The 14,917-nt window shown below is 49.7% G+C and overlaps 1 protein-coding gene across 1 annotated transcript in view; it reads left to right on the forward strand.

Moving 5' to 3' along the window:
• Window positions 1–2,954: 2,954 nt before the first annotated feature.
• ATRN (attractin) overlaps window positions 2,955–14,917 on the forward strand; it is a 173,898-nt gene continuing 161,935 nt past the window's right edge. Inside the window, exon 1 of the mRNA XM_057401256.1 lies at window positions 2,955–3,333. Coding sequence (XP_057257239.1) covers window positions 2,984–3,333 — 350 coding nt within the window. The 5' untranslated portion in view covers window positions 2,955–2,983. The remainder of the gene's footprint in view (window positions 3,334–14,917) is intronic.

Raw genomic sequence — 14,917 nt, forward strand, 5'->3', positions numbered from 1 at the left:
GTGCTTACTGCTGCTGTTCTACACTCGTATCAGCTGGGGAGCTGGTGGAAAAGCTCCTGATTTGCATGAGAGAAGGAGGACTTGTGGCAGTGTGGGGTCTGGGACATGAGCACAGACACCTAAGGAACACAAGGGTGAGTTTTTCAGGAAGCCTGAATTCTGGAGAGCGGAAAACCACCATGAAACAAGCCCTTCATATAACCCAGGCAGTGTTTAGAAGGAGGATCACGTGCAGTTGTTAAGTGTAGGGTTGGCTCGCACACCTCCCAGACAGCAAACAAGCATCTCAGGTGAATATACTTTGAGCTGGCCTGATCCTGCTCCGACTCACTGGCACTGCAGGGGTGAAGCACTGAGAGAAGAGGAGCTGTGGGGAAAATGGGGTTTTATTTTGAGTCATCTTGGCTTGAAGTTGCATTTAAGGAGAAGGGTTTTAGTTCTATGCATGTAAGGTGCTTTTTACAGTAGCAGGGGTTCCTTTCTTGCTGTTTTATTCAGCCTGGGAAGGTGAAGAATTCCTGATGGGGGGTGAGGGATGATTTCAGTGGTGGATAATAGGATATCCTCCTTTCTCCTGCTGGTGGTAGAGCAAGGAGGATGTTTTGGATAGCCAGCAAGGACACAGTGCTAGTGCCAGCTTGCCCCATTCCATCTGAATATAAGCAGGGCAGCTGGAAGGATATTCAACACAGTCACAGACTCGTAGAACACTTCAGGTTGGAAAGGACCTTAGGATCATCCGGCAGATCTGTGGATTTGGGAACGTGGGCAGAGGTTGCAGTGGGTGGAATCAGCAGGTTGGGTAAGGAACATTAAAACTGGCAGTGCTGGGTTAGGAGCTAATTTGATATAGCTGCTTCCAGACCCTGGGGAAGGGAGTTATTTCTGGAGTTAAAGGTTCCTGTGAAGCAGCTCATCCCAACAGAAGGTAAAAAACACGTATAACGCAGCCTGACGGCTATGGCTTCAAGAGGTTTTTGACCCCAGATATTGTCATATCTTGGCTCATTTTGCATGGCACAGATAAACAGACCAAGCAACCAGCTTCCCAGGGCAGCTCCATTGTTTACACGCTCAGCGATATCCAGCTCAGCCGTGACTCAGCCATCAGCAATGATGTTCTGACCTTATTAATATCAATGGGAGTCTTCTTAACAAGGACATAATTTCAGCCCAGAGGCCCATTTGTTAATTAGCATCTCTGGCTATCCTGTCATTGCCCATATGAAGAGGGCAGTATATAATACTGAGCAAGTATGTGCTGAGTAAATACGCACTCAATTGCATGTACAACGATGGGCCATAAAAGTCTGGCAGGAAGAGTGAACAGGAGTGAGCATAGCTCCTCACTCCAAAAAGGATTCAGCGCTGGTGGTACCTCCTCTTGTCCAACATCCATGCCTAAGGAAATGCTTCCTTGATTAGTTGTTGATCTCACGTGCAAAAAGACACTTAAGTGCTGCTCTGATGACATCTTTAGTTGTGATACCCAGGACTAGGCCATCCCTCAGTGCAATCCCCTCGCTATGTGTGGTTTGCAAAACACCATTGTCCTGCTGTGCCTCTTGCCAGGAAAGGGTGTTCTAACCATTGGAGTATGTCTATTATGAAGCATTTCTGTTTTCTGAAACCAAAATAGCCTGGCCTGCACTCTGGGCTAACCCTAACTCCTCCCCTTCCAAAGCGTACTGTTAGGTCAGGCAGTTTCCTGCTAATAAAAGCAGCAAAAAGAAGTGTTTTTGAACATTCTTTGCACGTTAAAATTGAACAGATTCAGCTTAATTTCACAGTAATGATCTCCCACAGTTAATGTTTCATGCAGACAGCGACAGGGCTCAGTGTGCTCACTAACAAGGTCAGGGAAGGATTTCTTCTATTGCGCAACACGCGCGGATGTTAGTCTTCTCTCAAGTATTCGAGGTTGGCCACAGCAGCTGATGAATACTCTATTAGCTTGACTGTTGGCTTGCCACGGTGTGAGAACTCTCCCTTCCTGCTGGATGAGCTTTCAAAACTCTTTATTTAAGAGAGCTGAAGTTTGCTTGACAAAAAACACCCATCAACCACTGCACAGATCTGATTATGTTAAACTGAAACAGGGGAAGGTCAGGCTGGAGATAAAGAAGCAGCTCTTCCCTGGGAGGGTGCTGAGGTGCTGGCACAGGGTGCCCAGAGAAGCTGTGGCTGCCCCATCCCTGGCAGTGTTCAAGGCCAGGTTGGACACAGGGACTTGGAGCAAGCTGCTCTAGTGGAAGGGGTCCCTGCCCGTGGCAGGGGTTGGAGCTGGAGGAGCTTTAAGGTCCCTTCAACCCAAACCACTCTGGGATTCTATTTTAGTTATTTGGCAGTAAAGCTGCCCTGCTCCAGCACCTCAATGTCTCTCTTGCAGTGAAATGAACACAGGATTTGAGGTGCAGCCTCACCAGTGCCCAGCACAGGGGCACAATCCCTGCCCTGGCCCTGCTGCCGCACTGGTGCTGATCCAGGCCAGGATGCTGGGGGCTTCCTGGCTGCCTGGGCACAAGCTGCTCACGTTCAGCTCCATCAATCCAAGTCCTTTACCGTGAGCAGTTCCCAGCCGCCATTCCCCACGCCTGGAGCACTGCATGGGGCTGCTGCGTCCCAGGTGCAGGCTGTTGTTTGCCTTGTTGCCCCTCATACAGCTGACCCTGGCCCCTGGATCCACCCTGCCCACATCCCACCGTCCTTCAACGCTCCCACCCTACTTAGAGTCATCCCCAAACCCCCTCGGGGTGCCCTCGATCCCCTCATCCACACCGTCAATAAAGCCATTAAACAACACTGCCGCTTAGCCCGAGCCCCGAGGGGCCGCCACCAGTCACCACCCCAGTGCCATGGGGGCAGCGCCTACCTCTATGCCCCCCCCACCGCAGACCTGCCCTCCGTGGGGCCGCTCTCCCCACCCCACTCGCCTGTCGCGACAGAGGCTCGCCGGCCACCGTCCCGGGAGGCTCCGCGGCGGATGCTCCGCGTTGTCCCGCCGCCCCCCGCCCGCCCCTTCCCGAGCCGGCGGCGGGGGCAGCAGATGGCGCGGCGGGGCCCGGGCTGGCGGGGCGGGAGGCGGCCGCCGCCGCCGCGGCTGCTGGCGCTGCTCTTGGTGGTGATGGTGGTGGTGGTGATGATGCCGGCGCTGCCGGGCTTGGGGCCCGCTGCTGCCGCCGCTGCTGCCGCCGCTGAGGAGGTGGCGGCGGCGGCGAAGGAATGCGACAAGCCGTGCGCCAACGGCGGGCGGTGCCAGCCGGCCAGCGGGCAGTGCGAGTGCCAGCCCGGCTGGGTGGGCGACCAGTGCCAGCACTGCGGGGGACGCTTCAGGTGAGGGGGCCTCGGAGGCGGTGGGGACGCGGCTGTGGGGCGCGGGGATGTGTGGGGCCAATATGGGGCGTGCGACGGGCAGGGAGCGGTGGGGGGGGGGCGGGTGTTAGGGGCTGGGTAGGAGGAGGAGGGGATTGGTGGCCCGGGTTACAGCTGCCCCAAGGGGCACTTAGGGGGAAAGGGGAGGTGGATTTGGGGTCCACGCATCACCCCCGTGTCCTGTTTGAGCCCCTCCTGTGAGGGCAGCGGGGCCATGGGTATGGGGGGGTGCGGCCCGCGGTGAGGATGAAGGTGCATGGGGAGGGCAGCAGCGCTGCCAACGTCCCTGTTTGAGGCTGCCAAGGGGCAAGTCTGAGGGCAAAGAGGGGTGCGGGTGTGCGGGGCTGGGCCGGGGATTGGGGGTGTAAAGGGCTGAGGAGGAGACAACAGGGATTTGGGGACAGAATGGGAGCATGTGGCTGTGAGGGAGCAGGTTTGAGGGGTGACAGAGGGTGATGGGAGCGATGGGCTGGGAGTGCCCAAGGTCTGGTGTGGGGTGGGCAGGGGATGGGGCTGCATGGGGGAGGTCTGGGAGCAACGGGATGTGAGTGTCGTTGGTGAGTACAAGTTGTTTGCACCCGAAAGAGGTATTTGAGGGGACGGTTTGGGGTCTGGGGTTGCAGAGAGGTAACAGGGAGCAGCTGGGAGTTGAAGGGGCTGTGGCTGTGTTGGCATGGGGTGGGTGGGGATCTGGGCGAGATGGACTGTGCAGGGCTGAGCCTGGAGATGAGGGGCTCTGATTGTGAGTAACTGGGTTTGCGTTGCAGTAGGTCTGGAGAGAATGTAGGAGGGGAGGGGATGGGGTAGGGGGATGTATTTGAGGCAGCAGGGTTAGGTTTGGGAAATGTATGAAATGGATGAAGGATGGTGGATGAATGCCCCATGCCCCATCCCTGGCAGTGTTCAAGGCCAGGTTGGACACAGCGGCTTGGAGCAAGCTGCTCTAGTGGAAGGTGTCCCTGCTCATGAGAGGGGTTGGAACTGGAGGAGCTTTAAGGTCCCTTCCAGCACAAACCATTCCATGAGTGAGTACTGGTTTTGTGCATGGAGATGGTTGCAGATGGGAGCAGTGAGGAGTGGGTGCTCTTAGTGGAGGACAGTGGGGGTGTGGGGCCGGATAAGGGAGAAAGACAGACGTGGGGATGGGAAGTGGGTCTGTCAGGGAGCAGTTGAGGTGGGAGAGGAAGGGCATGCAAGCAGGTGCTATGGCTGGGTGTAGGCAACAGGAGTGTTAGGGGGGTTTAAGCAAGCTCATCTTTGCAGATAGCTTAAGTAGGTGTTGGTTTTGGGTAAGGGCAGGTTTGGGAGAGATAGATGTGGGGAGAGAAGCAGTATCTTAAAGAGGACATCTGGCATGTGGGGAGAGGAGTGTGTGCTGGCTCCTGTGGAGGGACAGTGGGAATAACAGGTTGGTGGAGGGAAAGTCCCAGGTTTGCTGGAGGACAAGGATAGAACTGGGCAGCTGGAGGGGATCAAACAGGACAGGGGTGATGTGAGGCCCCTTTGCACTGGAGAAAGGGGATCTCTGGGCTCTCTGATCCTGGAAAGCTCCTTGCTTGCAGGGACAGGGCCGGTTTAGGTGGTGATGGGATGCTTAGTTGGGTTGTGTGCCTGAAGCCTATCCCATAGGATGAGGCATTGGAAATGTTCAGGGGAATAGGCTGTGGAAATGCACTGAAAGCTCAGGTTTTCAGTGGAAGGGGGTTCTGTAAGATGGTTGCTTGCTTTGCTTTTATCAGCTGTGGCAGCCAGAGAGCCAGTGTGTTTGTGTGCATTAGGTAAATTCCCTGTGCAGGGCTGGTTCTTGGCAAAGAAGGAAATGGAAAAAGGCTGAGTATTCTAGGTAGTGATTGCTTTCTTAGGGAGCTTCTTACGGAAAGTACCAACCACCCTTCAGCGACGCTGCCTGTACATCTGGGGGAACAAATGCTGCCTCTATAAGCTGAATTCCTGGAGGAAAACCACTTTGTGTGCTTTAGGAGTTGAGGTTTCGATTTACTTATCAGTATTTATTTGACAGGCTGGAGATTTGTGTGTGAGCAGCTAATTTGAGAGGGGTTCTGTGTGGAAATGATGCCAGGCTAAGCAAGCCCTGGGAGTCAAATGTGTTTTAATGTGCTTTTTGTCACCGTCATGATAAGAATTTGCTTCTAGTTGATGGAGAGCATTGTGAGACAGCCAGTTACCTGTTACATTCCACAAGCGGTTTGGGCTGTTGGGCATTTAAAAGAGACTAGATTTGAATATAGGCAGAGATTTCTTGTCTGAATGGTAAAGCTGGTGCTGCTGAGTAAAAGAAAAATAGGTCTATATGTATTGCTAAAGGCCTTTTCTTTTTAGCTTTGTATCTGTTGTCCTAAGGCTTCTTGTTTGTTTGTCACATATAATAATGGTCTAAAATGTAACTGAAAACATAATGCATGTTTTTCTCTCTAGGGGTTTTACTTAGCTGTTTATTTATTTATTAGGGAGCTGTTTTTAAACTTGGAGCTCCCAGAAGTGCAAACAAGTGTGCTTAACACTGTTCAGAGCTCTGCAGCCACAACTTTCACACGAGTTTATTCTGTTTCTTGTCAAGACAGCACTGGAGGGTTGTTCTTTTGGCGCTTGGTTATAAAGAGCTTGGCTTTAAGTGTTATTAGATGCAAAAGGGAAGTAGAAGGGCAGGTGAAAAGTGTTTAGTACGTGTGGTATGTTCCACATGCTTATCTGCTTGCCTGAGAGATGTAATTAAGTTTTGGCATGGTAATCTTCCTGTCCTGATCTAGATGTGTATGATGACTCGATTTGTGGCCTTGACTTTATTTACGTTGAGCACTGAGGTTGTGATGATGCAGCTTGTGCTTCACTGACCTACTAATCCTGCGCCTCGTCCAGTGTTAACAGTGAAAAATGAGCATCATAGCTCTGTGTCTCCACTAACATCATCGTGTCTCCACTAACATTCTACTTGCCTTCTCCATTGGGAAAGCCTGTTTATTTAGACTGCAGTCAGAGATATTGGTAACAAACCTGGGGTGGGCCGTTTTCTTCCTTGGTTCATCCCAACTACAAAAGGGAGATAGTGTGCTGTTCTTATGTGGATGTGTAGGGTGTTTTTAAGCTCTGTGGTGTGCTGAGGCTTCTTACAAAGGAAAGGGCAGAGCAGAAGTGTACCTGCACGTGAGCGTTTGTGGTGGTAGGAATGGCTTCTGAGAAAGCATTGACCTCTGCACAGCTCAGTGATGCTCTCGAGGGGGTGGAAGATTGAGTTAGGAAAGACTCGAGGCGATTTTCTTGTGTTGAAGGTGTGCAGCCAGCCACCCGAGTTCTTTAAAGGTGAAGATCTTGGTTTTAAAGGAAGCTGAAGTAGAAAATAGGGGACGTGCCTGATGCGCTTGTGTTTTCTATTTCTGCACAAACCTCCAGCAGGCTTCTGTGCAGGCTGGAGTCTGCTGCAGGTCAGTGGCTTCAAGCTGGAAGAGGAGAGAACTGCTGCTGCGAGGCTGTCTGCTGGGAGGGGTGAGAAATCTCCCAGTCACAGAGCTGCAGCAGCACGCTGGAGATAACATTTCCAAGCAGGGAGAGCTCAGGAGCACCAGACTGGAGAGTGGACTTGCCAGCGTTGGGTGTTGTGCAGTCAAAAGGGTGCCGCAAGCTTGCAGACCACAGGCTCTTCGGGGTGCTTTCCGTAGCTCAGTGACACAACCTCTTGTCTTGCTTGAATTGGATTCTTTCAGCCATCTGCCTCATCCGCAGGCAGACAAAGGCTGCTGGGGGAGGTAAAGCACAGCTTAAGAAATGACCACTATTTTACATAGAATTCCTGGCCAGAGATTGTGTTCACAAATGCAGGCTAGTGCTTGGCTTCTGGACCATTAATTGTGTGTGGATTGTGTATTTAGGCATAGAAATGGCAATTTGATGTGTGATTGTAGCTGAAAACATGTGCAAGGCCTGGTTGGATGGGGCTTGGAGCAACCTGGTCTAGTGGAAGGTGTCCCTGCCCATGGCAAGGGGTTGGAACTGAGTGAGCTTAATGATCCCTTCCAACCCATTCTATGATTCTATGATAATAAACCACAAATGATTTCAGAGAGCTGTTTCTGATGTGTAACATCACTCCTTGTCCTTTCATGGTAATACTTTTGCGGGTTTTTTTTTTGAGGTGGGAGATAGAAAATGCAAAGCAGTGCTTAAAATGCAACGTGACAGTTGGAAGGGGAGGAAAAAAAAAGATGAGTGTGTCTTTTCAACTGTCTTTTTATTAATTTAATGGAGGCAGTTATGGGCTGCTGATTGAACATTAGTAAAGAGTTGGTGGTAATAAAGTGTCCTTGGCCGAAGAATATTACAGTGAAGAGGAATTTTATCTCTGGAAGATTTGGGTAAATCAGAACTTGAGAGAGTTGCTGGCAAGGAGCTGTCACAGTTGCAATTCTTCAGTAAATGGGAGCTTTTGGTCCAAGGGTGGTATATACAAACCCCTTGTCTTTGCAAAGCTACTTGAGGCAGTTTAAGGCTTTGGGGAAGCCAGGAGACTACAGAATATATCCTAAGGATGTTGGCAGTTTGAGCCAAATCAGTTTAGGTGCTCAAATTAGATTCGAGTGCTGCGTTTGTGCCTGATGCCCCATTCTGTTTCTCTCTTTTCATTAGCACTTTATCATGCTTTAAAATGATTTTTCCCTTCCATGTTGCTGTGTGAAGGGCTCGCTCAAATGTTATGCGCTGGTACTAAAAGAATAAGCCATTCAAGTAGGAAATACTTAAGCATTATCAATTTAAAACAATACATTGGGGGGAAAAAAGAATCTTTTATGTGCTTTCATTTAGTTCTTGGAAGCATTGTTTCCAGCTCTGGATTTATAATCTTGCTAGGTGTGTGCTTTTATATCTGTCTAACATCGCTGTTTCTATATATCTATATATGTATTTAAATGGCCTGTTCATTGACAGAGAAACTCATGGCTAATATTTCTTGTGAGTTCCCACTGTTTTATTGTTTCTCTGGCTGATTTACTGGACAGTGATGTTTTATTAGGGCCATTTTAAGAACAAAATCCCTGTGAAATAATTCAGCATTGTTGAAATATCTGCTCTGTTCGACACTTCTCGCCTTGCACCGAACAGCCAGCATCAATATTTGAATTGCATGAGGCTTTGTGAATGTTTGCAAGAAGCTCACTTCTTACCATGATTTTTTCAGCCTGCTTTATAGCAAGGAGTGGTATATATAGTGGTAAACTCAGAACAGTAAGATAATGCAGCGCTAGGTCCTTCCTGTCATCTCTGCTTCATGCACATCAAATGTCTTCAGCATTCAGTTACTGGAATTAATGAGCTGCTCGTGGTTTTAACCTGTGGGGGAGAGGAGTGAGTAGCTTCCAGCTGCTGTTTTCCTGCTGAGCACTGGGACCTCCAGGAGTAGAGCCAGGTAGAGGATAACACTGCTGTCCCTGGCAGTTCCAGGAACACAGCACTGCCTCAGACCAATGCTTCAGACTTCATTGTAAGCGCCTCCTTTTCTGCAGTGGTCAATATAAGAGATTTCTATCTTGTTTCTCTATGACTGTTTGAATTCTGGGGAGCAGCTGCCTGAGTCAGCTTTGAGGTTGTCAGACACTGCTCTAGATTTTTCCTTTATTTCAGAGTCTCAGTTGCTTCTTTCATTATGGATCCAAAATAATCATAGCATCACAGAGTGGTTTGGGTTGGAAGGGAGCTCAAAGCTCCTCCAGCTCCAACCCCTGCCACGGGCAGGGACCCCTTCCACTAGAGCAGCTTGCTCCAAGCCCCTGTGTCCAACCTGGCCTTGAACACTGCTAGGGATGGGGCAGCCACAGCTTCTCTGGGCACCCTGTGCCAGCGCCTCAGCACCCTCCCAGGGAAGAGCTTCTGCCTAAGAGCTCATCTCAGTCTCCCCTCTGGCAGGTTCAAGCCATTCCCCTTGGCCTGTCCCTACATCCCTTGTCCCAAGCCCCTCTCCAGCTTTCCTGCAGCCCCTTCAGGCACTGGAGCTGCTCTCAGGTCTCCCCTTGAGGAGCCTTCTCTTGTCCAGGCTGCCCCAGCCCAGCTCTCTCAGCCTGGCTCCAGAGCAGAGCTGCTCCAGCCCTCGCAGCATCTCCATGGCCTCCTCTGGCCTTGCTCCAACAGCTCCACATCCCTCTTGTGCTGCTGCCCCAGAGCTGGATCAGGACTGCAGCGGGTTCTCCCCAGAGCACAGCAGAGGGGCAGGATCCCCTCCCTGAGCTGCTGCTCACGCTCTGGGGGTGCAGCCCAGCACACAGCTCATGTCCAGCTGGGTGTTTGTTGCCATCTTAGTCAATTTACATTTAAAGCAAATAACTCTGATTCAGATATCAAGGCAGGACTGAGGTTAGCTCTGTGCTCTCAGAGCTGGCTTTTTCTTCTGCAGCATTCCAAAGAGCTCGGACCAGCCATGCTTTTATCGTGCTTCCTGGTAAAGTTAAATAACATTTAGAATGCATGTGACAGTTTTCACTTTCCTGGCTTGTTCCTCTGAAGCCTTCATGAGCAATCGCCTTTAAAACCATGAGCTTACTGTGCCTAACGTAAGGGTCTATGGAGAGGCATGCTGAAAATCCTCTATATATTGAGATAATGCTGCTGCTGACCAAGCTGTTGTATTATTGCATTAATTTATGATACCCTTGGGTGCCCTTTTCTTAAACAGCCAGTTTCCTTGAAGGATTTTTTTTTCCCCATTTGAAGTTCCAAGCACAGCGCTTGGAATTAGCTTCTTGATCTGGGAGAGCTTTGCTTTTTCCTCCTGCACCCAAATGTGCCCAGCACGTAGCTCTTTAAGGGGCTCTTCAATCACATCTTCTAAAGTGTAGTGCAAAATAGAGTAAAAAATGCAGAAGATGGGACGGAGAATGATGTGATTTGGGAGGTGAAATGGTTTTGGTGGAGCTTTGAGTTGCTACAAGCTGGAATTCACCCTAAGAAGGACCGTGGCAGTTTCATTGCAGCACTTTGTTCTTGTATAGCCACGTGCCAACATCTGCCACTGTAACCACTGCAGAGCCTTAAAGCAGGGCTGGAAAATTTGATAATCAATTTTACAGCATGGAACAGAGATGGTAATTTGCTGTGTGCATGGCTTTGAATCAAATGCTCATTTAGGCACTGAAAGACTGGAGCAGTAATGATGTTTGCTTTTTGTTTCCTGCTTTTGTTCCCTTGCTTTGTTTGTGGCTGATGCACATGGAGTTCCTTTGGAGTTTACTTGAGGCTGTAATAATGCCCTTCCCTCCCTTTGCTTCCAATAAATATTTATCTGATAGAGATGCAGGTTGTTGCGAGGGTTTCAGTGGATGTGCTGGTGATAACAGAGCATGGATTTGGTTTGTGGAACCTGAAATCCTTGGAATGCGCAAACCAGATGGGCTCTGTCCTGATTATGGCGTTGTGAAATCATTAGGGTTGGTAAGAGATTGTAATTGCACATAGAGCAGCCTTCATGTGCAAATCTGATAGGCTAAAACTGGTACATTGGAGCAGTGGGGGGAATTCTTAGAATAATCTGTTAAAGAAAATGGACTCTGTGTTTTGGGCTGATAACGGCCTTGGTGCATCATGCATGATGAAAAATCATAGAATCCCAGAGAGGTTTGTGTTGGAAGGGGCCTTAAAGCTCATCCAGTTCCAGGGACCCCTTCCACTAGAGCAGCTTGCTCCAAGCCCCTGTGTCCAACCTGGCCTTGAACACTGCCAGGGATGGGGCAGCCACAGCTTCTCTGGGCACCCTGTGCCAGCGCCTCAGCACCCTCCCAGGGAAGAGCTTCTGCCTAGGAGCTCATCTCAGTCTCCCCTCTGGCAGGTTAAAGCCATTCCCCTTGGCCTGTCCCTACACCCCTTGTCCCAAGCCCCTCTCCAGCTTTCCTGCAGCCCCTTTAGGCACTGGAGCTGCTCTCAGGTCTCCCCTTCAGGAGCCTTCTCTTGTCCAGGCTGCCCCAGCCCAGCTCTCTCAGCCTGGCTCCAGAGCAGAGCTGCTCCAGCCCTCGCAGCATCTCCATGGCCTCCTCTGGCCTCGCTCCAACAGCTCCACGTCCCTCTTGTGCTGCTGCCCCAGAGCTGGATCAGGACTGCAGGAGGGGGTGTCTCAGCAGAGCATAGGTGGAGAAGAATTTATATGTGTTACTGGTTGGCTGAGTGGTTTTCATGCTAAAGACGAGCAGCTGATCTCTAAATCAGACTGTAAGAAGCACTCTCAGGACACTGCAGGATGTAGTGAAGGTTCCTGGTACTGCTTGTGGCTTAGTTTGGTAAAACAGGTTTCTTGCAGCAGCATCAGATTGAGAATTCTCAGTTCTCTGACAATGCAGGAACAGGATTAGGCTGCTTTAAGGGTGATTATGCTAATGGAGGCCATCTGAGTGCTTGAACCAAGGCTTTTCCAATGTGTAAATTCCCTTTTTTCCCCTGGCATGTGTGCTGAGCTCATGGTTGCAGAAGAAACAGCATTGCTGTACACCACACATCTCGGGTGTGCTTCTTGCATGTCCAAACCATTCAAACAGGGGTTGATGCTTTGTGTTATGTGTCCTGTTGGGGTGAAAATTAGCTGTAATATCTCTTACCATTAGCCAGTGCCACCGCAGAGACTATTGCAGGGGGTGTAACGCAGCTGTGAAAATCCCAGCTTTTCTATCATTTTTCTTCTCTTTCCATTTCCCATCCTGTGTTTTTAATTTGCTGGTTTCTGTAGTGCAAAAGGACACAAACTAAGGAAGGCTACTTTAGGCAAACACCCTTTTGAAGACCTTCTTATTAGTCAGTGTTTGTCCTGCGTGAAGAGTTCATACCCATCTCCAGGGCGGTGCTTGTCTACTCGGGGTATAAGGAGATGGATTAGCATCGTGTTGTAAACACCTTCCATGAACTCGCATGCAGAAGGTGAAAACTATTTTTGCCATTCAGAAATTGGAGTTTGGATTGAATATTCTTGCGTTGTGAAGGCAAAGAATAACTGTGTCCTCAATGACTCTGCTTCTAAAGCTGTAGTAGTTTCCATCCCTGCTGTTTTGCAGTCATTAGTATTGCTACGAGGGAAAAAATTTACACCTCCAGTGGATTTAGCTTTGAGTTGCTGTTGGTATAATGTAGAGCTGTGGATTGAGTGGGGTATTTCCCCCCCCCATTTCTTTGTGCATGTGTCATTATATTCCTCCTTTCACCGTGTTATAATGCTCAAAGTGTTGCTATTGTGGCGCTGCTGCCAGATATTTTGCATGTAATTGCTTTATCTGGAGAAAACCCCATGATTGATGTTCACCCCGAGTGCAGTTTGTGGATTTCATTGCTTGCTACGATTGAGAGCATGGTTGAGTTCTTCTGAAATAAACTTTTCATCATGGTTTTGGGAAGGTTTTATTTTGTAGCAACGTGCAGCATCTGCCTCTTTAATGATTCATTTACACCACTGATACCTTATGAACGCAGAGTGGAGAGCGTCATGTGAAGTTTATAGCGATGCCAGAGGTTAGCATCTCCGATGGTTGCCTTTGTTACAGTCTTGGATCTGGTGTGGAATTAGCAAAGGAGTGCCAAGAGATAAAACTCCTAGCCATTGCAAGACCTGAGATGCAGAGTAGCCTAGGACTGAAGTGCTGACTGTGCAAGTCTGCAGTAAGAGGAGTTAAATCGGGGAAAACTTCGGTGTTATTTCCCATCAACTAATTCTGTACTTATGGAAGAAGTATTCCACTGTATCCAGACTGCAAGAGACATTGAGATTGCTGTTCTGCTGGAAGAGAAGTATTAGATTCATGGAATCCCAGCCTGGTTTGTGTTGGAAGGGACCTTAAAGCTCCTCCAGCTCCAACCCCTGCCACGGGCAGGGACCCCTTCCACTGGAGCAGCTTGCTCCAAGCCCCTGTGTCCAACCTGGCCTTGAACACTGCCAGGGATGGGGCAGCCACAGCTTCTCTGGGCACCCTGTGCCAGCGCCTCAGCACCCTCCCAGGGAAGAGCTTCTGCCTAAGAGCTCAGCTCAGTCTCCCCTCTGGCAGGTTCAAGCCATTCCCCTTGGCCTGTCCCTCCAGGCCCTTGTCCCAAGCCCCTCTCCAGCTTTCCTGCACCCCCTTTAGGCACTGGAGCTGCTCTCAGGTCTCCCCTTCAGGAGCCTTCTCTTGTCCAGGCTGCCCCAGCCCAGCTCTCTCAGCCTGACTCCAGAGCAGAGCTGCTCCAGCCCTCGCAGCATCTCCATGGCCTCCTGTGGCCTCGCTCCAACAGCTCCACGTCCCTCTTGTGCTGCTGCCCCAGAGCTGGATCAGGACTGCAGGGGGGGTCTCCCCAGAGCACAGCAGAGGGGCAGGATCCCCTTCGCTTTTATATTCCAAATAATATACCAGGAAATAATTACTTTTGAGGGCACTGATGGTTCTGTGATTCTTTCATTATTTTTCAAATGGAGTTTAGGAACAGGCATATTTGGGCAGTGGCTTTTAGCTTTGTTGAAAAATTTGGAACTGGATTTACTGTTGTACAATGCACTCTGTTTGCTTTTGGTCCCAGCTGCACATAAAAGGTGTGGATGGGCTGGAGAGGGTCCGGAAAGGGTCACAACGATGATCCAAGGGCTGGGAAGTGTGTGAGGAAAGGTTGAGAGAGCTGGGACTGTTCAGCCTGGAGAAGAGAAGGCTCAGGGAGACCTTGTCACCATGGTCCAGTGTTTGAAAGCTGGCTGCAAAGAGTATGGGGACTCCTTTTTGACAAGGAGTCCCATGGGGAAGATGAGGGCTGATGGGCACAGGTTACTGCTGGGGAGATTCCAACTGCACACAAGAGGAAAAGGTTTCCCAATGAGAACAAGCAGCCTCTGGAATAATCTCTCCAGGGAAGTGTTGGTTCCCCAGTGTTGGACACTTAAGACTGGGCTGCACAGAGTGCTGGGGCATCTAGTGTAGGTGCTGCTTTGCCTGGAAAGGTTGGACCAGCTGGTCCTTGAGGTCCATCCAGCCTGGAATTCCAGGATTCTGTGGTGCTATGATACACTATTTCCATATGCATTTATTTATAGGTACTGCCTGCTTGCTTGACAGTATGTTAGTGCCCTTTTGTTATGTGATTGATTTATTCCATTCAGACACGTAACAGGCACATCTTTAAATCTGGGTCACTTGGTGCCTGTTTCTCACAAGCACAGGTTGCATCCGTGCGTTCAAGTGAGTGGTTTTCATTTTGGGAATGGGAATGGGTGTTTAACTGTGCCCTTGTTCAACTTTGGGAGAATGAATCATTTTGAGGAGGTGTTGAAGTGGTTCAGAGTCAGAAACAGAACTTGACTTCCCGCCTATGCACATGCTTCCTAAAACACCCATAGAATGTTGCCGGAAGTTATCTATATATATTTTTACCAGTGGATATTGCTGATATTAACTTAGAATCATGGAATCATTTAGGGTAAAAAAGACCTTAAAGAAGATTGTTTTACCTAAATTTCTATGGCGAGCCCAAAGAAAACTTGGAGCTCTGTAAACCAACGTTAAAATAGTAATTCTTGGATCATTTGCAGCTATTCTCAGTAACCTGAACTCTT

The sequence above is a fragment of the Pezoporus wallicus genome, unplaced genomic scaffold, assembly GCF_028554395.1.
Source record: "Pezoporus wallicus isolate ANWC-B61680 ecotype Strahan unplaced genomic scaffold, APGP_CSIRO_Pwel_v1 contig_8837, whole genome shotgun sequence".
NCBI classification, from domain to species: domain Eukaryota; kingdom Metazoa; phylum Chordata; class Aves; order Psittaciformes; family Psittacidae; genus Pezoporus; species Pezoporus wallicus.